Here is a 23737-nt window from a genome sequence, read left to right on the forward strand (position 1 = left end):
AGACCAGAGTCGCGCTGAAACATAAGGACATAGATGTTCACACATTGTGTCCAGATGTCCTTTAATTAAAGCCTGTAAACTGTTTTTTTTCTTTTTTTCCAAGTTTCAAGTTCCAAGTTTTTTCCTGCAACATAATTTTTCAGTGAACACATGATTTCTGCACCCTTCAGGTTTTAGTTTTTTTTCCAATTGTCTCCTCACAGTAGGGATCTGATGTTAAAATAGCGTTCCCAGCTTTGATACTGGCTCTACAGTTGTGTTATGTCTGTTATTCTCACCAAACTGTGCAAACCTCATTAAGTAAATTAGAAACAACCATTACATTTACCGGGAAATTAATCTAAATGTTTTGCACTCACCAAAGATCACCCTGGGGGCCGTATGTTTGACATCACTGCACTAGAGGGTCACAGGATGACCCTGAAAACTGTAGGAAGGCCGAAGAAGACAATTTCTCCAGCTGAAGTCACTGCTGTTCCGAATATGTCCACTGGGGGCGCATTGATGGTAGCTCAGACATAACACTGGCAGCATGTTGCTGCAAAATACAGCAGAAAAAAAACAGCCTTAACTAAAATATATTAAGATAGGACTGTCGATCTTTGTCAGCTTCAAGTGAGGCTTGTATTATTTTGCAGCTAAGTCGTGGATGGACTTATTTACAGTAAACCTGGTATAATAAAGTCAGCATCAATTAAAGGTTATGATATCCAACAATGAGTGTAATAGGGAGGCAATCACTACTGACGTCCTGTCACTTTAGAATTCAATTCTTGATTGAGAAACAGGAAGCTCTGCATTGGGCTATAAACTGAAATCTTCACGTACAAAAAAGCCATATGCAGAGTGTTTTCACATGAGAAGTGTGAGTCTCACACTCGATGCATGCGAGTTGGCGGCACAGCATCAGGATCAGATCCATACTGTGAGTGTGAGTTTCTTAAAACATGCATGGGGAAGGGTGCAGAAAGCTTGAGAAGAGACCGTGTTTCTGATCACACTTGTCATTACTCGGATTACTGGTCAACTCCAGTTGAGCTCCAATCAGGCTGTATGCTCCCTCTGAATCGTGTGTTTGAGACGATTCTCTTCTTTCATGCAGCTTCTCATCCGACTGCGCTGAACTTTCATCAGATTTAGTTACCTGGAGACCTGTTGCTCTCTATTTACATTGTCTTTTTCCGTATTGAGTGGGAGAGATAGAACTCTGCATTGATCATATAATATCCCCAGGCTTCCGCATACAGACTCCAAACTTTGCTTTACAAGTCATTTACAGACTTAAATCCTCAAAACCATCCAGAATGTTGACTGGCAATTACCTCAGCTTATCCACACGAGTCAGACGTCTCACCAGACCCGCCACATTTAGTTCTTACCTGATTGTAATGGAGCCCAGCTGAAGTCTTACTTTGTTCACCGGACAGCAGTAAACTTTAGATAGCACATAGATTACAGCAGAGACAGGAAGTAGATGACATCACATGGCCTTCGCTGTTTGGTATATTCAATCCTGCTGTGTTGTGAACACGTACACACACACACACACACAGACTTATAAACACATTTTTCAGACACTTCCCCTCAGTACAGTCATGCACAGCACAGTCTTCTGCTGCGCTGACTGTCAAATCATTAAAGCCGAATGTCTCACATTCCCTTATCTGTGAAAGACAGAGGGAACAGATGAAACACTTTCCATTGTTAAGTTGTGGAGAGCTAGCTAATTAAGCTGTTTTATTTTCTACTGTTGTATTTTTTATTTTCATTTTTTGGGTGAAACAGGGCCCATCTTACCACTTTTCCCTTCATTTCTATCATCCCGGTCCCCTCACTAGATTGCTGTTTCATTTCACTCGACTATTGCGGTTTCATAGATTACTATAAAGATTACGTTGACTGTTCAGTGGGGCATTTACAAGAGGAATTTGATAATAAACCCAGAATGACAACAACTGCAGATAAGCATCACTTCTTATAGTATATCTCTGTGTGCCTGTATCTGTTTTTTTTGTTTGTTTTTTTTGCTTAATCATTTTCTCTCTCTCTCTCTCTCTCTCTCTCTCAGATATTCTGTAGTATGTGGAAATGTGATGTCAATGTGAAAATGACGGGTATTGAAGTCATTAATTTCTGTCTTAACAGGTTATTCAGTGCGATCTTGGAGCAGGCCACAAAGGGGGACGGGGCCACTCCGATTGGAGGGAAGGCAGCGGGCTTCGATGTCAAGGCTCTGAGGGCATTCAGAGTACTCAGACCCCTCCGACTGGTCTCTGGAGTACCGAGTAAGTACTGAAAGCAGTGTGGGGGGTGGAGGGGGGAGCACGCCGAGCAGAAAGAATGCTCTGGGGATCAGGTGTGAATGGTTATCGGGTGTGGTGGAGGGAAAAATGAAGTGCAGATTGAAGCTGATATTGGTGCTTGATGCTACACACACTTGAAAGAGACACACACACACACACACACACACACACACACACACACACACACACACACACACACACACACACTCACACACACACACACACACACACACACACACACACACACACACATATAGTCCACCCGTCCTGTTGTCAGGAATTTAGACACCATGAGCAGTAGATGAGCTGTCTGTCAGCCCATCTGTTAGTGACTGCAGAAAATCAATACATCAAAAGGCCAGAAGACACAAAAGGAGCACATAATGTGGACGGAGACTCTGCAAGCGTGCACCTGTTTGATTTGTCGCTGAAAATCTCACACACACGGCAGAAAGCTCTTCATTTGGTCTTTAGTTCTGAGTGCTTCAGCACAACGTTTAAACGCCATCCTGTCCAGAATGACTGAGTTTTACATTTAACTGGTTACAGGCTAACAGATCTATAGACATCATGATCATGTGAATAAAGTCACTGATGAACTAGGTTGTTTTTTGGGGTTTTTTTGTATATTCATCCAAATACAGCAGCAAAATGCATTCCCGCAGTACATTTCTTTCCTGAGCATCGATTTATTGCTAATGCAGCCATTTCGAGTCATTAGTTCCCAGCTACTGTTGAAAATGAGCAGGACATGTAAATGTCTTGTGAACAAAATCTGCTTTTGAGTCCACCACGTTTTCATATTTTTCTGAGAAACGCACTGAAGTCACTCTCAGCTGTTTGATGACCATATACAGAGAGAATAATAAAGCTTTTGAAGAATGACACTAGACATTGTGAAGTGCCTGCACGGTGATTAAATGCAACGTGTCTGTCTCTAAGATGGTCCACCGTTGTTTTGAAATCATTGTATTGATACGATTCTAAAACCTCCCTGTTAAATGTATGTGTGCAGGTTTACAAGTAGTGTTGAACTCCATAATCAAAGCCATGGTTCCTCTGCTCCACATCGCCCTGCTGGTCCTCTTCGTCATCATCATCTATGCCATCATCGGCCTGGAGCTCTTCATGGGCAAGATGCACAAGACCTGCGTTTACAACCACACAGGTACAGAGGAAGTGAGCGAGACGGACGGACGGACGGGCGGACGGGATATTGTGCACCGGTGCAAAAATGCAAATCCCAACATGCATGATCAAGCACACGTACTGCCATAGCTCACTTCAGTGAGCAGATAAACTTTGACGTATGGATTCAACTGAGTGTGACGGTACGCTTCGCTTGTTCAACCCTCTTCGGTGTGCTCAACACGAGCACAGCTGCACCGTCACCCGAGTGTCCTCGTGTTTCTGAGGAAAACGAGTTTGAATCTTAAAAGTCCACCAGCGGACAAACGGCACACATCCTAAACAGTTAAAATACTCACTTCAATTAATTATTTACCCCGTCGTTTATGTTTGTGAGGACGGACAATCCCTGCAATAATTGAAACAACAGCTGCTATGAATTGATTGAAACGCTTTTCAGTAAAGAGCCTCAGGTAGAAATGGACTTGAGTGTTATAATGGTGATATTATTGGTCTCATGAGAGGTATTGGCTGGTGTAATGCTCTCTCTTATCCTATACATCACCCCTGAGAGCTTCTTTTATGCAAGTAGCTCAGCACTTTTTTTTTTTTTTTCACATTGATTTTCATGGCTCCTCTGTTTGTTGTTTCGGTTCAGTCTGTCTCTTTTGCCTTTGTTCAGACGCACTTCCGTGTTTTATATGAATCGCTAAATGAATGTAACTGATGTTGGCGTATATTACAAATTTTGATGTTATGAAAACTCAAAATGTTTTGGTGAATAACAAGATCCAGTGTGTAAAACTAAATTAATACCACTACTGATAAAAAAAAGTGGTGTCAAATCACAATAATTGCAAACTCACTATCGCCATCAGTGTTTTAGTGAGTACTTGTTATATTTGCAGTGTGAACAAATCGCCAGCGCCAGCTCCTCTTTTGTGGCCTGAGGACAGATTAGATGCTAGAACTGCTCAGGACATCTTGTAGTCATTAAGGTTTTTTTTCAGTATTTACGGAGCATGATTTATAGGTAAACCAAAAAAAATAAAAAATGATCTTTTACATATAAAATCACCAAATTTTGCAAATATTACCACTCATGGTACATTTCTGTTCCATCTTACAACACTATCACTTTTTAAGTTTCAATAAGGATATGTTTTGAACAGGTAAAGTTCATTCATTAAAGAAAAATATTTATAGAATCAGATTCACAAAGAATTTTATTGGCAGGGATGTTCAGCATACAAGGGTTTTTTCTTAGGGAGCATTCATTAAAAACAAGACAAGGAAACTTATTCTTACTCTCTAACTGGCCTTGAGATTAGAGAGGGAGACTCCGGATCAGAGATTTGCAGGTTTCAATCCCCCAGCGGACAGGTCATCACTCTGAGCAAGACCCTTGACCCCCATCAGAGAACCTTAATGAAGTTCTTCTTCTAACTTCAGGACAAATACTTACAACACATAAACATCAGTATAATGACATCTTGTCTGTTTGTTTTCTTTACGTTCATCAACTTTTTAAAAACCGTAAAAGTGACAGAAAAGTAAAAACGGTGTCCTTCGTGTTTTTCCTCTCGTGTCTCAGGCACCAATGCCGAGGAAAAGGCGGCGCCGTGTGCGCCTGATGGAGCTTACGGCCGACACTGTTTTCAGAACGGGACGCAGTGCAAAGTGGGCTGGGAGGGCCCCAACGACGGCATCACCAACTTCGACAACTTCGCCTTTGCCATGTTGACGGTGTTCCAGTGCATAACCATGGAGGGCTGGACGGACGTGCTGTACTGGGTGAGTCGGACACCACAACAGTGGGGGTTTTTTTGGGGGGGGGGGGGTTTGCGTGTGTGTCCTTTAGGCAGTTTGGTGTGTGTAAGCCACTGTATCTGTAACATTTGTGCCACGTGAGTGCATCTGGAAATAAAGAAAATTAAGAAATAGGGAAATTCAGGTTTGGATACAAAACTCACAGTCACACCATCTGGAAATTTAGACCCGCCACTTAACCTGTTGCTGGACTGTGGGAGGATACCCGCCCATGCACGGGGGGGAACATGCAAACCAATGGATTGTAATGTTGTGGCTTCAGTGCAATAATCCAATTTCAGATAGTTATGAGTCGGTGGCTACACTCATCAAACTAAGAGTGTGTGTGTGTGTGTGTGTGTGTGTGTGTGTGTGTGTGTGTGTGTGTGTGTGTGTGTGTGTGTGTGTGTGTGTGTGTGTGTGTGTGTGTGTGTGTGTGTGTGTGTGTGTGTGTGTGTGTGTGTGTGTGTGTGTGTGTTGTGACTGGGTGCCAGTATGCACATGGAGCAGGTAGCTTACTGGCTCCACACCCATTCTGCTACTTCCCCTCTGTCTACCGCAACGCCTCAAACACACAAATACCAACAAAAACATACACACACAGCACTCTCACTAATGAAAAAGACCTGCAGTATTTCTCAGAAGTTGTATGTTCAGATGATTGAAACACAGCCTTTAATAACATTTGCGGTGCATGATTGATCAAGTTCTGGACATGTAATTTAATAGTTTTTTCAAATAATTCAACCCTGTCTTTCTTTCTTTTTCTTTTTTTTTTTTACATTCTTTGTCCCCATTTTATTTATGTGATTTTCTTTTGACAAAAATCAGAATAATTAACCATTGATTTTCCCCATTGCTTTTGAATTAACTTGAATATGCATGCAGGGACACATTCCTGAGCGTGTGACATATTTCTGGAGGAATAAATATCCTGAAACAAATCATCGCTATCGATCCCGCTGTAACTTTAGAGTCAAGGGGTCTAAATATGTTTTCCTGTAAATGTGCGTTCCGGGAAGAGGTTCCTGAAAGGATTGTGTTTGTTTAAGCTGTAAATAGGAGCTGAGGTTTGATATTGAGTTACAAAAGTTGTGGATCATCAAGGAGCTGCACTCAAACGGGCAGAAAATAAGCGTTCATACGTCCAGTTAGTCGTACGATCCCGCCAATCCTGCTGCGCCAGGTCTGTCCTCCGCTGTTATTAACACGCACGGCTCTTTTCTTGTTTCCCGTCCGTCACCGCTCTAACACACCGCCTGTCCTTGACCTCCACTGTCCCCTCTCATTCACTTTTTTCCTCTCCTCTCTGTCAATCTCTCTCTCAACCTCTCTCCCTCGCTTTTCTTCTCCATTGTTCTCATCCACCCCTCGGTTCCACCTGACTTATCTCCCCTCTCTCCTCCTTCCTGCACTTTATCTCTCCTGTTAATCCCTGACTTTTCTCCCTCTCCCTCTCCTCTCTCTCTCTCTCTCTCTCTCTCTCTCTCTCTCTCTCTCTCTCTCTCTCTCTCTCTCTTTCCCTCCACTCTTCTCTCTCTCTCAGATGCAGGATGCTATGGGCTATGAGCTGCCATGGGTCTATTTTGTCTCTCTCGTCATCTTCGGCTCTTTTTTCGTTCTCAACCTCGTTCTGGGTGTGTTGAGCGGGTAAGACGCTGCACTGTTATCATGTGTGTGCACGTATGTGTTGTGTGTGTGTGTATGTGTGTGTGTGTGTGTGCGTGTGTGTGTGTAATGTGGTTGTACAAACGTTTTGGACATGAACATGACAGCTTAACAAGACTCCCTGAATTAAATGCAAAATGCTTTAAATTTGAATTAGCACTACGAATAAGCATCATTAATATTATTATTAGTAGTAGTACTAGTAGTACTAGTAGTAGTAGTAGTAGTAGTAGTAGTAGTAGTTGTAGTAGTGGTGGTGGTTTAGCAACAAAAACAAGTCTGTTATAAAATCACCACTATTATACTAAGATGATGAATTTAATTAATTAATTAAATTCTCAAAACTGTAAAGTATTTTGATAACTGGTTGACGGGTGTGTTATTCCATTCACCAGTTCTAAAGAGGTGTGGCTAAATAAAGTGATTGTTTTGCACAATTCTTTGTTTAATTGTTTCTCAAAAATCCAAAGTAAATCAATCAAAAAGACTTCCCCCGTACATCAAACTTTCCCTGCTGCTGCAATAACTGATAATATGACTTATAACTATAGAAATGTTAAGATTAGAACACTGGTTATATAATATTAACTAATCAGGATATGAAGAATAGTTCTTTTCTTGTTGTTGGGATGCACTTCTTTTTTTTTTTTTTGATCTAATTGATAAGGCGATTTTACTTAATTAAATAACTGCAATAAATCACATTTTAATGAAAATTAGCCTTGTGCTAAATGTGGCTTGATTACAGGAACCTGGTGAAAATTCCACGAGATTGTTTGTACATTAATATGCGAGTCCTCAGACACACTCACTCACTTTAGTGACTGCTAATGCTAATCACGTTGCACACCGTCTTGTTTACCCTCCAAATGATTATCGGTGTTGAAACTCAAGCTCATTCCCTTCCTAACTCAATCACAATGAAACATGTCTTACAAGACACAATCTTGTTATGTGCAGTTTGTTTAGCTCAGCGTTGCTCTCTGTGATTGTCTGCCACCTACTGGTGAGGCGTGGCGGAAACCTACAATGACAACGTTATCGTCAAGGTGTCAAGGGTTCTCGCAATATCACCCCATAATTATATATATCATGCGTCCCGTGTATTTTCTACAAGTCGTGATAGTGTAAACACACTGAATGTCAAATGATGGACAAATAAGGGACAAATGCTGCTAAATCAACAATTTATTTGCATCCACTATCCACACAGAGGAAATTAGATGCAAATAGGAAGCGTGGGACGACAGCGGTCTCACCTCAGCCGACCACGGCCGAAGGGAAGAGAGAGGAACTGAGAACCTTTCCATCACGCTCTCCTTTCGGTTCCACTCAATCAATCCTTTGTCACAAACGTTAGAGAAACGCGCATTGCCACTCGCCCACACATACAGTCGACATCCAGAGAGAAATCTGTTAACGTTCACGTCAGCGCGCCCCGAGGAGCTACATCCTGTCACAACGTGTCTGCGAGGGACAGGTGGAGACAGGCACACACATCTTCCAGGTTTATTCGCTTCTCTCACACCTTTCCACAGGTGAAATTATACACACAAGTAACTTTTTTTTGTGCGTGTGTGTGTGTGTGTGTGTGCTGTAATGGAGGCATGCGTTGTGTGTTTGGGTTCAATAAATGCAGCTCCAGCAGGCGGTCTGGGTGCTGTTTTACCCCACTCTGCCAAGTCACACTGTTTTAGTACAAGCACCTCCCGGTCTGCAGGGACACACAGGGGCATAAATAATTCACCCTTCAGGTCAGCCGTGGAGGTGGAACACTAAGAAAAACTTGCATAACATGGAGAACATAATAAACAAAACAAAAAAAGTTCTTGTGAGGACAGAGTGCAGTCAAGGTTTCTCTATCCAATTGATGAAATGCACGAGTACCAGTACTTCATCAATACACTAAATATGTCTTTTTTTTTAAGTTTTACTTTATTTTTGTATATTTTTGCGCAAGAGACTCCAAAATCATGATGCAAATTGCATAACTGGAAAAAATCCAAACATATTTCACCATTTCCAGCGTATATCCTCTCAAAATGGGCTTTTTTGATTCTTTATTCATTAATCAGCCTTATTGTCCTTAAATACAAATACCCTAACTATGGCTAGCTAGGCATATTCATTGCATAGTCAAAAATAGATATTGTAATTTGCAGTAGTTTTTTGCATACTGTGCACATTTAAATTTGTTCCCTACATTAATTACTCTTCATATTTTCAATTGAAATGCATCGATCTAGTGCACTAGCTCGGAGTATAATAAACTGAATCAGCTGTAAAACTTCCATTAATGTGGTAAAAGAAGAACAGCATTCATTCCAGAGAGTAATACTACAGCTGGACAATACTTGTGTCCAATCCAGGGGAGTCTTGTTGCGCAGTCTGTTCACGTATCTAATGAAATGTTGTTTTTCCACAGAGATTCGGCCTCATGAAAGGTTGATGTGAAGTCTATTTTTAAACTTCCAACCATATTTTTATTTTTATTTTTTTCACAAAAATACATCATCCTGTGCAAATCACAGGCTGGAAGAGGAGCCGTTCCGTCCGTCATTTGGCCTCCTGTAATCACCGCCGCCTTAAAAGGCCAGCTCATAAAGCGTCTCCCAAATCATCCACGACATCTCTTCCTTATTTTTTCTCGTTCTCGTTAAATACAGCTGCCCAAATTCTCCGCCATGTGCTTCACTAAGTGACTTTGACGAATAACTATGACTGCACCATAATCCCAGCAGGGATCCTGCCGAAGTAAACGCTTCCATCTGTTGGGAACGCTCACCAAGGATCTCACTCCCTCCCTCCCTCTCCCCGCCACCACTTGCCTTACATTTTGTATCTTCATCCTTCCTCATCCGTCTACTTCCTGTCCTTCAAACTAATCTATCCTTTCTGTGTTCTCACTCTGGTCCTCCTTCCCTCCACCCCTCCATCTCTTAGGTGAATGACGCTGTAGGTTACAGGTGGCCCTGGGTGTATTTTGTCACCTTAATCATCATCGGATCCTTCTTTGTGCTTAACTTGGTTCTGGGGGTGTTGAGCGGGTAAGGGCAGGGTCAAAGGTCAATCGAAAACTAACTTCTCTTGCTTGTCTTCCTGCTGTCGTCCTTAAAGAGTATCGCTCCTGATCGCAGTTCAGAAGATCTTTTTATTGTGTTTTTTTTCTTCTTCTCCCTTTTTCTTGCTGGGGCAGTGTTTATTATTCATTGACAAAAGTAGGAGAGCAAATGCATTTCTTGGTTGCGTTTGTGTTTGGAGTGCTTCATAGTACTCGTATGCCTGAGGTTTTGGAATTCCTCTAGCTGAGCAATGTTAACTGTGCTCAGATCTTTAGTATTATCATTGTAGCTGACTGTAGTAAAATCATGCTGCAGCATCAACACCGTTCAGTCCCTTTGGATATTGTCTCTCGGACTACAAGGCCACAGTGCTGCTCCTGTGGAACTATTACTGCCATGGAATCCTCGGTTCTCAGCACTGCTGCGGTGGCGCAATACGTCCTCGTCTCCACGGGGAAAGAAATGTGCACTAAGGGGCTATAAATCCAGAAATAATCCAGCCAATTAAAGACTAAGTTCATAGAATAATGTAAGGACCGGGATGAATGCAGAATCTTGTATCTGGTTTTGTGGTGGAAAAGGGACCCAATTATAAGAAACAGAGTCCCGAACAAAAAGCAGTCTTTATTAGAAAAATCCAAAACAAGGAAACAAATTTATTCTGGAGGGGAACACTGAGGAGCATCAAGAAAAGAGAAACACAGGAGAAGAGCAGTTCACTCAGATCAAATGTCTTCCAAGACGTAGAGCCAAGATACTGAAATCCAAATTTGAACCAAAGTTGGGCATCATTTGAATTATTGTAATGTGAAAGAAATTACCAATGAAGCACTAAAACCATGTAAAAAGTACCCAAGTCAGTCCTGGCATTGTTATTTCTGTAATTCTTTTGCAGCATGAGTCTGTTAGCGTCCAGTGTGTTCCGCATTCTTACTTTATGATTTTTGAGGATATCAGAAGTGTCTGATGAGGTCTCTGCTATCAGAGTACAGCAGGTACCTATCAATGGACTCAATGAAAGAACTCCAAAACAAATAATACAACTTTATACTAAATTGATCTTTTCTATATTGGAGACACACGTCGGTCTAGGACAGCTATCACAAAACTTTCTCTCAGTAAAAATAGGAAAAAACAGCATTGAAATGATCTGCTAAATTCATTTCATCGTTAGACTGTGAAGGGTCAGATCAACTATGAAGTATTCATTTGACCAAGTTTGAGCACTTTCATGCCTTGATATTTCAACGTGACTGCTGTTCATATATTCCAAATAACTTAAAAGATGCATCTGTTTGTGCAGTTGTCAAAGTTGGAGTGCCGCCTGGCGAGAAAATGGGCAGGAGTTAATTTATACGTCTGGTTTTTGAAGCGTTCCAGTGATAAAAGTCGTGTAAAAAGTCACAGCAAATTGAATTCCTGAACATCAGAGTGTCGTATTAATACTCCTCATTACAGTGATAAAGTTTGAGGAGAACTTTGGGGGAGTCAGATGTTCCTGACTGACTGAACTGAACTGAATCAGGCTTGATTCCCCTCTGTGATGTGACAGCGGCATTGTGGGAAACAAATGGAGTTCTATCTGGTCCAAACAGCTTGGAGGGCTTGGCTGTCTGACTCTTTGTCTGACTTCTGACTAATGATGCTGTCAGCACACTACACAGCCTGACCTTTTACCAACTGGTTCCTCCACGGAGTGTGTGCGCGTGTCTCCGATTGGCATAATAACTAATGGCTAAACAGGACGACGGAGAGCGACGGACGTAGGGACATAAACATAGGGCGTCGCCACCGTTTGTCTGGATTTGATGTAGTATGTGCAGAGAGAGAATGAGGAGACAGGCTGGCATGACGGAGAACAAGCGGAGGGAGAAAGCTGACTCCAAGGATGATTAAGGACGGGGAGGTGAGACGGTGAGGAAAGGGAAAATGTGCGTGAAGCGTCAATGTTATTTTCACTCCTGGGCCACACTCGCACGCAGACAGCACACTGAAATGCACGGATTTCGGATCAATAGGATTGGCTCGCCTGCTAATGTCCTGACAAGCGACACAATAGCGTTCTGTCCTAATGCTCATTGATCTGTGTTGTGTCTTTGACTGTGGAGTCTGCGAGTTTCATTCGAGCCTTCCATCAATCCTCTAAATTCCACCCAAGGACTCTTTGACCAAATCAGTGCACGCCACACATAATCATCCGTAGTTTTCTCGTATTCAATCTCCCCGTGGCACCCTGAAACATTTACAGGTTACACTTTCACAATTTTCAAGATGAGCTGAAATGTCGGAGCAGATTCCCTAAATTCCGATCAGAAATATTCACATGATCCCCTCCCCCCCCAAAAAAAACCAAGTCTGCAGTTTCTTGTCTACCTCCTCGGGCTTCAAAGCCCGTGCGATAAAGTGTGAAAATAGCTGACTGTGTGGAAATATTACTGATACCCTCATTTAAAATATTCATGACACTCTCTGTTTCTCTTTCTTCCGGTGGACCTTGGAAAATTTGTACATTTTCAACTACAAGTGCTCCCAAACCTCCCAGCTCCCATCAGATCTTATCCAAATGACTTTTTCTTTGTTCAAACCGTATCTTTGGTTCTCACTTGCCTTTGACCTTCTCCAAGTGCAACGTTTAATCAAATGCTCCTTAAACCTCCCCCCCCCCCCCCTCCCCCCCACGTCTTGACACCTGGAAGTAATTTCAGTCGATTTCATCATAATATTCCAATATTTCACACTCGCTGGTTACGCCGGCTGTAGTTGTCCTCAATCATCTTTATGTGTGTCCTCTTTGTCCACATGACCTGAAAAATCTGCTAAATCTTGGAGAAAAGAAAGAGTCCTGCTCTATTATTATTATCATACTGTGATTGAAAGCTCTCCTCTACTTTCGGATGCTCATGTTTACAACAAGCAAGTGAAGCATTGCCGCCTCAGTGCAGCTCCACCTCCAGTTGGCTGGTTCATCGTGCCTCCCGCTGGGGTTGTACCAAGCGCACTGCAGCCGGGAGGAGACCCTGGTTACACCCAGAACACGCTGCGGGAACTCCATCTCCCTGTGGACCCTCAGCCCCCGGGGGCCCTGCCAACACAACTTTCAAATTAAATTAAACTAGACGCTGTTGGCCCCTTATGCGAGGAGAAGACTTTTCACTCTCGCTCTAATCCAAATAATTTGAAACACAGAGGTGGTCAAATGGTGAGGGCATATACAAAAAACAAGTCATTCTAAAACATTCAGACATGTACGAATGTTAGTAGATATATAACTATGGTAAAAGAGGCCATTAAAATGTGACTTTGAAATAAAATTGAAAGGTTAGGAAATAAGAATTTGATTGAATTATAGCTAATATGTTGTCGTGAAACATTCACTGAAGTGTTATTTTGATAACAAAGCTTGTAGGTTCACCATTATTGGTTAACTTTAGTCAGTCATAAGTGATATTTTTAGGTTAAAACGTCCCAACACTTACATTATCCATTATATTCAAGGTTCAATTCTATTGTCTCTGGCTTAAAGATCAGCATTTTCATACATTGCATGTTTCAAAACAAACAAATATTTAATGCAATTTTGCTAAACGTCCCATTTGATACATACAGTGTGCGATTTCTACTTTTGATTTCCACTACATGTCACCTCGGTGCCTTTCACGTTGCCTTCATTTGTTTGTTCATTGTGTTTATGTGAATCACATAATCTTGCTCCTCATCATCTTTAGCGGCGCGCTTTGTCAGACAGAATAGCGTTGTGCCGAGTGGGTGGGATCCAAGCACTTATTAATGAGCTGTTAAGGCTGATATTATGGGAAACGTAATGCTCCAGTCTGTCACCTGTGTTTGCACACTAACACCTTTTCTCCTTGGCAAAACTTTTCTGTCTTCACTTTACTTTCTTTACCTTTTCAGCAGGTTTCCCCTCCTTCCCACCTACCTTTAAACCTCTCGATTATGATAGTTTCACAGTATGTTTAAAAAAAAAAAAAACAACAACCCTGATTGTAGATTTTTCAGATTGTTTTCGTCTTCTTTTGTTTTTCCATCATGCCCTCATCATCTCAGAGAGTTTTCCAAGGAGAGGGAAAAAGCCAAGGCCCGTGGTGACTTCCAGAAACTCAGAGAAAAGCAGCAGCTGGAGGAAGACCTCAAGGTAACGAGGTGTAGGGGGGTGGGTGTGTGTGTGTGTGTGTGTGTGTGTGTGTGTGTGTGTGTGTGTGTGTGTGTGTGTGTGTGTGTGTGTGTGTGTGTGTGTGTGTGTGTTTGATATTTGTGCGTGTGCTTTAGCATGTAAACTGCTGGGCTTTGATTGACTTCATCAATGTGTATGTTTTGAACCACTGAATCTAAATGACTTCTTCTAAATCAGATATTACAGCCTGGCTGCGGATCTCAAGACTCAAACGGGTGTATTTGATTTATTCTGTCTTCGTACCATCGTCACACAAGCAACATCCAAAACGAGAAATGCAATCTGGAGGTGTTCTGCCGCTGGTGCTCAGGTCGAATGTCCTTCAGTTTTGAACCTCCCAGTCTGTAGGCGAGCTACGTAATCATGTTGATCACATCCAAAGACACAATGAACAAACGGTGAAATGTATTGCTCAGTCCAGGGAATACTGTAAGTTTCTTTTGTTTCCAGTCTGCTTGTGATCCTGCTCACCAGTCCATATGTGTGTGTGTCGATGCAGGGCTATTTAGACTGGATCACTCAGGCTGAAGACATTGACCCGGAGAATGAAGAGGAGGGCTTGGACGACGACAAACCCAGAAACCGTGAGTTTTCCTAAGCGACGGTTAAATGGAGAGACTGTGTGCATGAGTTTGTGTAACTGCATGTGTGTTTGTGTGTGATTTTTTTATTTTTTTTTTGTGCTACTGCGTCATGTGTTGTGTTTGCTGCAGGATTAAAAGCAGCGGGATTCGATTTAAGAACGATTAAAATTATTTCAAGTTGAGGGCCATTCAGAGTTGTGAGGATAGCCGTGCATGTGTGTGGGCGTGCGCGAGTTTGTGTCATATCTGGCGTTTGGTCTAGAAGTAGTGAGCTCGACTGGCGTCTCGCTCACATGGTGGCGGCGCAGCGAGTGAACGAACAACCGACTTACTGGCAGCATGACTGACAGACTGAGACGGTATTAATATTGTCTGCTGGCTTCGGCTGGGAATCCTCCTGAGGTTTTAAACCTGTTCAGATATTAGTGGGATGTTTCACACTACAGCTAATAGCCTCTGGACACACACACACCCTCGCGCGCACAATAAACACCAGTGCAGACTCACACATGCACGCGTGCAGGTAAAAAACCCGCGGGATTTAGTGTTTTGACACAAATGTGCGCGCACAAATTAACACATTGTCTTTCTCCTCACACCTCCTGAGACGTGCAGCCAAACATCTCCCCAGGACTGAGCTGCATTCCCCGGGGAGGCGGCGGAGGAGAGCGCTGACCTTCTTGTCCCGTGGGCATTATCTCAGGACGACAAACACAAGTCGAGGGGAGGAAACGGCAGCGGTTTCACAAAACGTGTGTCTGCTTTTTGCACACACCGTTGAGCCAGCGCCTGCACGTGCTTGTGAACCACCTCACGGAGACTTGGAGCTCGGCTTGGTCACACCGATAATGAGCGAATAGATAATGAAGATTTAATATGCAGAGAAGGAGCACGCATGCTGCATATATTCGGCACACAGTCTGCTCATCCTCTGCAAAGAACCACGGTTCATTCCGGAAAAAAAAAAACAAAAAAAAAACATCGACGACTGCAAAGGGAAAAAAAGAGACGGGGAAAAAAATAACAAAAAAAATCTAATGATGATCTAATCTTTCAGCGGATCTCAAGAAATTAACATGGTCAAATGAGCAATGACCCAATTTACATGAAAATAAGACACAACACCCCGGTGGCTAATCCGTAACAAATCTGCTTATATTCACCTGTTACCATTGTGCTCCCCTGGGCCAATCAGTCTGGCAAAAACACATCAGCAGAGTCTGGGATATTGGCACATTAACAACAAACAAATACAGTATGTGGCCAATTTAGAGAATGTCACATCGCAATATTAAGATGCTGCGCTCCATCAAATGGTGCACATTCTGCTTCAGTGATGTCTCCACAGTAGTTAGTGGTGCAGGTTGGCACAGAGATAAGTCGTCAGTCGACGATATAACAAAATGCTGAATGCACGCGATCGAATGTTCTCCACTGGAATCGATCAATCAACCTGCCTGTTCGGGAAGGTGCAAATATGTAAAGCTCCTTGCTTTTCCATCGCTGCGCCTCCCTCTCGGTGGGACAGATTCTCCTGTGGGAAGATGAATGAGGGCAGCTCGTCCCCGCTGCTCGGGACGTTTGGCGCGGCCTCGTGTACGCACCGCACAGCTATGCGTGTCCTCGGGCAAGACAACAGACTTATGGAGTTGAGGAGAAGGATAATTAAATGCTACATCGATGAAGGAATGAAAATAGAGGATGGTTTTAGAAAAGAAAAAGAAAAAAAAGCACAGGAGAACAGATTTCCAAGTATTTCAGAACAGGCACAAGTGATACTGAGCATGTGTCTGATTGGATCTTTACACAAGAAGCAACATGATCTTGGATTGTAACCGGGTGCTCATATAAAGACAAATATGTCTCATTTTTAGTGTGAATGTATTCTGGACTTTAAGCTTTATTCTAATGTCGATTCGTAACGACACCTTAACTTACTCCAACCTTACTCCAACCACAGCCCTTTAAGAATTTGCTCATGGAAATGTTTTTGTTTCTCCATAATGTCACGTAAAGAGACCACACTATGGTTGTATACACACTTCACAGGGACATACACTCTGCCATATATGGATATAGGACGTAATGGATTTCCTCGGTACATTTGTATGCATTTTATATAAATTTTTTCATTTTTTTGTGTGTTCGTGTGTGTGTGTGTGTCTGTGTGTGTGTATTCGCACACGTGCATGCTCGTGTGTCTGGCATGGTTCGCTCTGCCATCTTGTTCTTGCATGCTGTCATTTTTGTTTTGGCATCCTGCCAACGCTGGCGGTAGCAGGAGTGTTGTCCAGCCTACTTGAAGTTAGAAGACCAGTCATGTCGTCTGGTTCAGTCATTCCACTGACACTCAGGAGGTGCGTGCGTGCGTGCGTGCGTGCGTGCGTGCGTGCGTGCGTGCGTGCGTGCGTGCGTGCGTGCGTGCGTGCGTGCGTGCGTGCGTGCGTGCGTGCGCGCAAACATGTGTGGCTGCGATACGTTTCCGTGTGTAAAAAGGTTGTGATCCATCATGTGCACACAATCCCGCGATAATGATTTGACCTCAGTTGCTTTTCTGACTCCCGCTGTTGGGAAATCACTCAATAACGTCAGCTGTCAAGGATTTGTCATAGAAATGTTTATGTCATAGAGGTGCACTTTGCTCTTGGCTGCTCTTCTGAAACAGTTTTGATTTATATAAAGGTTACTCTTTCAAAAAGTCTTTTAAGTTCCTGTTAATCCCCAGAGAAACTCAAGAGCTTTTGCATGTATGCAGATACAGTTTATTTGCTTTACATAAGTACATTTTTGTGAAATCCCTGATATATAGTTGTTTAAGAAGTATTATTTTTTAATGGATCTCAGAAAATTTGAATAAAGTTGTTGGTTTTTTTTTATCATTTCTACAGTCATAAAATAAGAAATAAAAAAAAAAAAAGAGCAAATTTCATGGAGTATTTTGATGTTTCAAGCTAAAATGATCAATTCCAATTATAAAAGCTTGAAACTGAATTGGATTAGGGTTCTTTCTTTCATATTCCAAATTTTTGAGATGCACTTCCATATAGTTTTGCAGTGTTAGTGGCTTTGGTAGTTGGATTTGAGTTACTGGCAGAGTAACATTATAACTGAACAACATATTTAATGTTAAACTGCAAAAAAAAAATAAAAAAGAAGGTTAAATAGAAAACTGACTAATAATAGATCTCCAAGTTGGGTTTGCAATTCAAAAGTCCCAACTTTCAGCGAAGACAACATTTTTCTCTGATTTCAACCTTTTCATTCACACCCAGTCTGCTTTTATTCTGTATTTTCCTTCTACACTGCAGAAGGTTCTTTGCTCAGATTTAATGGTCAGGGAATGAATCTCAGCGATGGCTGCAGAGATGTCGCGTTATTGTGCTGCATTCAAAACACATTTTTCCGTGCACCAGACTTCACAGCTCCAGTGTACGTGATTATTGGCGTCTTGCGTTTGTGTGCATTTCTCTGTGTGTGATTGTGCTCGGAGCCTAATCGTGTGTTGCCCTACATGTATATGTGTGTGTGTGTGTGTGTGTGTGTGTGTGTGTGTGTTTGTGTTCTTGAGCCATGCTCTCTATCCCCAGGTAAGAGCCATCGTTTTCTGTCTCTGCGTGGAGCCGTGAAGAAAAACGCGGCTTTCCTTCGTAAGGCGTGTGCGTCTGTCTGCATGGTCCAATACTAGTTCAAGATATACTCGATTCTCGATGTGCAAGCAGATTGCAGCCTGTCCACTCTTTTCTGCCCCTTCCTATGGTTTATCCTCCCCTCCACCCCCCCCCCCCCCCTCTCTCTGTTTTGTTCCTCTTTCCTATATATTTTGGGGAGTCAGCATCTTTATGTGGCCCCTCCAGAGCTTCAGACCCAAAGTGATTAGTGGCTGCAGCTCAACACTGTAACTTGTTCTTGTTGCCTTCCTCGCCCATTTGTACAAAAACAGAAGAATAAATCGCAAATCCATGTGTATAATGATTAATTTCTTACATTGAAGTCATTAAAATTTAGCGTTTTACTTCTACTTTTATGTCTTTATTGCGCTTAAATCTTTACAAATTCTTCAAAGGTTCACAGACCATTGAGGGGAGGTGAGGAAACAACATTACAGTTTTGAGATGAAAAATACTCTTTAGTCGGAAAGGAAAATATTTGCACCTGCCTGACCTGTCTGAAAAAATAAGAAGAGGGTAATGTCATCGCTGAAAACAGCTGAAGAGCCGTTTCCATGCTGCACATGATAACTGTGGGGATTTTTGAGACTTGCCAGGTCGCAGTCCCCTTCTTATTATTTCAGATTCCTTTCCCTCAATTCTCCCTGCATCATGACAACACATTCTTTCTCTGGTAAAAGATACGAGAGAATTAGATAAAAAAAATTTGATTTGATTTTTAAATTTGGCCAGGTGCTTGTTTCACTGTAGAAATGTAAGGTATGGGGCACTTTTCTGTTTGGATGGCATGTCCAAAGGCATTAATGTAGAGTTTGTACGTGCTAACAAGCTGTTCTGGAGTTCAGTCACAGAGCGTGAGGCAACAGGTAAAGAGAAATCCAATCCATCTACGACTTCCAAGAAATGGATGCAAATATGAGCAGTAGTATAGACGCATAGCAAGACAGGTGCTTGCATACAAACCTGCTGTGGATCTCCCTCTTGAGAACTTGTAATTGGTTCCTGTCTCTTTTGTTGTCGCTCATTTGTCCCGTCCCTCGTTCCCCTCCCTCCACGCTCTCCGTTTCCTTCTCCTTCTACCGTCACCCTCCTCGCCTGTGTCTCAGGTCTTTGGGGTTTACTCTAACAATAGGTTTTGAACTAGTTCAGCGCTCCATCGAGGGGGAAGGCACCGGCGCTGCTTTTTATATTCGAAAGGCTTCAGCCTCGGGAGAGACCCGAGGGCCCCGGGTGCTTTTAACTAAGTGGCGTAGCAGCAGGTGGCACGTGTCGGGGTGAAGTAACGGACCGCGTGTTCAAAGCAGAGGCCTTAATGTTCGGTGAGACGTCCTGATCCTTACAGCGTCCAAAAAATAAATAAAAAACTAAACCCAGTCATCACCAGCAGGTCACAGTATTCACTCTGGCCTTTCTGTCTGGACGTCATGTGAGCTGATCGTTAACACGTCATCTCATTAGACATTATTTACAGTGTATATTAAACCAATTGAATATATTTAAGTAGAAGCACATGTTCAGAAATGCACTCAAGTGTAAAAGTAATATTTTTACTTTATTTCTCAATTTTTATATTAAACAATTTTGTGTCCGTATGCACAGATGTGCACAAACACACGTTCTAACTGTCGTTTCAATATTGTAAATACAACAGATTAACCATTAGCAGTCACACAGATCATGATTCAACTTGTACCAGTGTTCAAAAATGTTATTATTTTGTAGATATAAAACGGGTAATATAAACTGGCGTTCGTTATGGAATTCATAAACCTTGCAGCAGTATTTATATGTAAGGATGATCAGATAAAGGTAACTCAAAGAGTAAATCTTCAAGTTCAGATGATATAAAACATCTATTTAAGTAGAGCAACAAAGCAGAAAAATATAGTTCCAGCTCGGAAAAATATACAACAATTTAATTTTCTGACTTAGCTCCCAAAGTGCTCTTACTAATTTCATAAAAAAAAAAAAAAATGTTCATTTGCATCAGGAATTTAATAGTTAAGTCGTTTTCAGAAGGTGATTTTTATTAGATTTTTATATTTTTCTGATTTTAACACAAAGACATTCTTATTCATAAGCGGTGCCCGACTCTCGTACCCACAGGGTGTTACAATAAGTGTTTGAGCTGACAGCCCGGGGAACGAGACTGACAGAAGCAATAAAAAGCGATGTATCATTTGATATCAGTCTCTCAACCAGACATCCCCACATACCCCCCAACCCCCCCCCCCCCCCCCCCCCCCCCAACACCACCCCACCCACCTCTCCATCCATACCCCCTCCTTCCATCAGTGTTTCTTTTACTTCATGTCCATTTTCCCTTCCATACCTGCAACCTCATGGTTCTCCTGCCTTTTCTGCACATTAATCTCTTCACCTCATTCATGCATCCCTCCATCGTTGCACATCATCATTCACACGTCTCTTTGAATAAAAGCTGAAGTGACACGTTTGCCCACACATTGTGAGATATTGACAAAAGAGGAGCTTCCAACCTGTTTGGAGGACTTCTTATGTTTCCTCTTTTTTTTTTTTAATCTGAAAGTTTAAATGCGACTTTCAGCCCACCCTCAGCAATATTTGCAGCCTAAAGACTAGAGATCAACATGATTCAACATCATGTATGTTTGGGGGGGGGGGGGTTCTCGCCGAGCTCACTGGATTATAAACCGCAAACAGGTGTGTTTGGCCAATTTACAAGTTAAAATCCTTCCAAATTACAGAGGTTGTGTCCCAAGATCCAAAAAAAAACCCCAAAAACTGAGAAATGTTGCTTGTCTAGCAACTTAGTGAGTAATTAGTTTAGACAATCAGTGCAAAATTTGGGAATGGTTTCACTGACTCCGGGGGGGGGTACATGTGCAGCACAGCTTCTTAATTAGCAGGGTTGGACTATGCTGACTTGTAAATCCCTATATGTCCACAGTATTTTAATTAGCTCGTATATGGGGCAAGATCATGTTCAGATTTTTATGAAAACATTATCATCTCACAGAAATCATAATTCTAAAACGTGTCCAGAGCAGCTCCTCAGCATTCAGAGGACTGGATGCACTTTTTCAGACGTGCGTTTCTTTTAGTGCACTTGTAAATTTGCCTTTACGGCGTCTGCAGCCTTTTTTCAGTTCGAGGTTTAGATTATAAGTCCTCATAACAATGATGTACAACCACGTTTTTTTTTTCTCGTTAATTCATCTTGCTCCTTTTTCTGTTTGTTTGTTTTTGTTTTTTTCCCTCCTTCTACTTCTGTCTTTGTTTTTTTTTCTTTTCTGCTCATCTCCCTCTCTCAGTGAGCATGCCAGCCAGTGAGAACGAATCCGTCAACACAGACAACGCCCCCGGGGGAGAAGTGGAGGGGGAGACCTGCTGCACCCGGCTGGCGTAAGTACCTCCACACACACACCCCTCTCCCTCCAGCTTCTCCAGTCACCTGTTGTCAATCCCAAAGGAAGAGCTCCATCCTGCCGGTTCTCTATATTAGCGGCTCGGTGTTATCAGCAGTGCAAGTGGCTCAGCTCGCCTCTATCCTCCGCTGATCTCACAAAGCCGGCCCTCAGTCTCGTCCGACCCTCAGAGGTTTGCCGGGAGGTCGTTAGAGCAGAGGAAAGGCGCGGCAGGCTGTCAATAAACTCTCCCAACGATAACACTTTGTTGGCGTGAACTGAATGAAGCCGCCACTCGCAGACGACGGTTCTTTTTTAATTTCTTCGTCGATTATATGACCCTACTCGGATGCCTTTCACTTTCATCGAACTGGGAGGAATTAGCTCTTGACGGGTCCATCTATCATCCATCCATCTATCAACACAGCTTAGAAAGTTTGCGTTGCAGTGGCTGGAGCCGATCCCAGCCGGCTGTCGGGAACGCACAAACACAGAGAGACGGCGAGCCACAAATAATCACGTTCACTATTCACAATTAACCATAAATGCATGTTAACCGGAGGGAAGAAAAAAAACCATGAATGCACAGGAAGAACGTGAATATTTTCTCCCGAAGGAGCCCCATGACCAGACTCAAACCCAGGATATTCTTGCCGTGAGGCAACGACACGTGGCGTTGCACTCGACTCCTGACCTCGTGGCCCGGAGGTTCGAGAAGACGACTTGTGATCCGAGGGTTGACAGGTTCAAATCCCACAGCTGACGGATGACCACTGTTTGCTCCCCCGGGTGCCGCAACACTCCTAGTGTGTGTCGTTAACTATGAATGTCATGGGTTCAATGCAGAGATGTAAATGAAGGAGAACTTAAAACGAATGGACAATCTATTTGCGTGCAACTTAGTACACTTCTTACAGGATCTGAGTAAGTCATTCCCAAAGTCAGAACCTTCCTACACTTTCCTGGGATTTTGCTGTTGGTTGCTTGTCATGCAGTTGTATTACATTTTTGCAGTGTTCACTTTGAAAAATGGCATAACAAAAATTGCATTGCTCATTTCGACATAAAATATCGTAAAACAAAGTTATTTCGACTAATAATCACAGAAAAGGGCAACAAGATCCCAGTTGTTCTTTAAAAACGATGAAATCATCTCGCATATAAACGATTCTGAATTTATTTGTGTCAAGAATCTGCATTAAAAAATAAAAAGATCTGACTTTGTGCTATCTTGTTGAATCTGTGATCATATATTTTCTAAAGACATCATATAAGAAGGTTTAAAAAAAACAATTATTGTTTAGGTCTGAACAAAATAGTATTTGACTTCGACACCTTGCATGACTTCTAACTGAATCTAAGAACGATCTCCATTCATTTCCTCTTTAATTTCTCTCTCTTTTCCTACACAGTCTCTATCTCTCTCTTGTTTCCGTGTGTTTGCTGCTGAAGTGCTTTCTTCCTCCCCGGTGGGAGCTCACAAACAGCTGACTCACTCACTCCTGCTCTCCCCTCTGCTTTCATTTTTTTTTTTTATTATTTTTTTTTTTTTACAATATTCAAACAAGTATGTTGCTTTCTTTCTTCGGCGCGAGGCCACGCAGGAGCCGTGACCCCAGCGGGCCTCTTTCTGTACACACAAGCAAACACACCTACATGCAGCGCCGCTCCAACACTGAACGCAGCACAGAGCGAGGAAGTTACAGCGCCGCATAGAATATTTCACATCGAGTCTGAATCCAAAAACGCTGTCGACCAGAGAAACAATAACGCTAGTGGGCACATTAGGATGACACACGGTTGTTTTTCTGTGGTCTCGCCGTCCATCTGTTGATTCGTCTCTATGTTGTTTTGTGTTTGTCAGAACAAAGCGGTATGTAACACAAATCATGTCACTTGCTTCTTGGAGGTGCCAGGAACTCAATTCCTGACGAAAA

At 42.4% G+C, this 23737-nt stretch overlaps 1 protein-coding gene across 1 annotated transcript in view; it reads left to right on the forward strand.

Moving 5' to 3' along the window:
* The window catches only part of cacna1c (calcium channel, voltage-dependent, L type, alpha 1C subunit), a 143853-nt gene that overhangs the window by 81034 nt on the left and 39082 nt on the right, over positions 1-23737 (forward strand). Inside the window, exons 4-11 of the mRNA XM_080491898.1 lie at positions 2146-2285; positions 3319-3471; positions 5026-5225; positions 6787-6890; positions 14036-14123; positions 14662-14746; positions 18334-18402; positions 21708-21798. Coding sequence (XP_080348024.1) covers positions 2146-2285; positions 3319-3471; positions 5026-5225; positions 6787-6890; positions 14036-14123; positions 14662-14746; positions 18334-18402; positions 21708-21798 — 930 coding nt within the window. The remainder of the gene's footprint in view (positions 1-2145; positions 2286-3318; positions 3472-5025; positions 5226-6786; positions 6891-14035; positions 14124-14661; positions 14747-18333; positions 18403-21707; positions 21799-23737) is intronic.

The sequence above is a fragment of the Lipophrys pholis genome (genome assembly GCF_963383615.2).
Source record: "Lipophrys pholis genome assembly, chromosome: 22".
Classification (NCBI taxonomy): Eukaryota; Metazoa; Chordata; class Actinopteri; order Blenniiformes; family Blenniidae; genus Lipophrys; species Lipophrys pholis.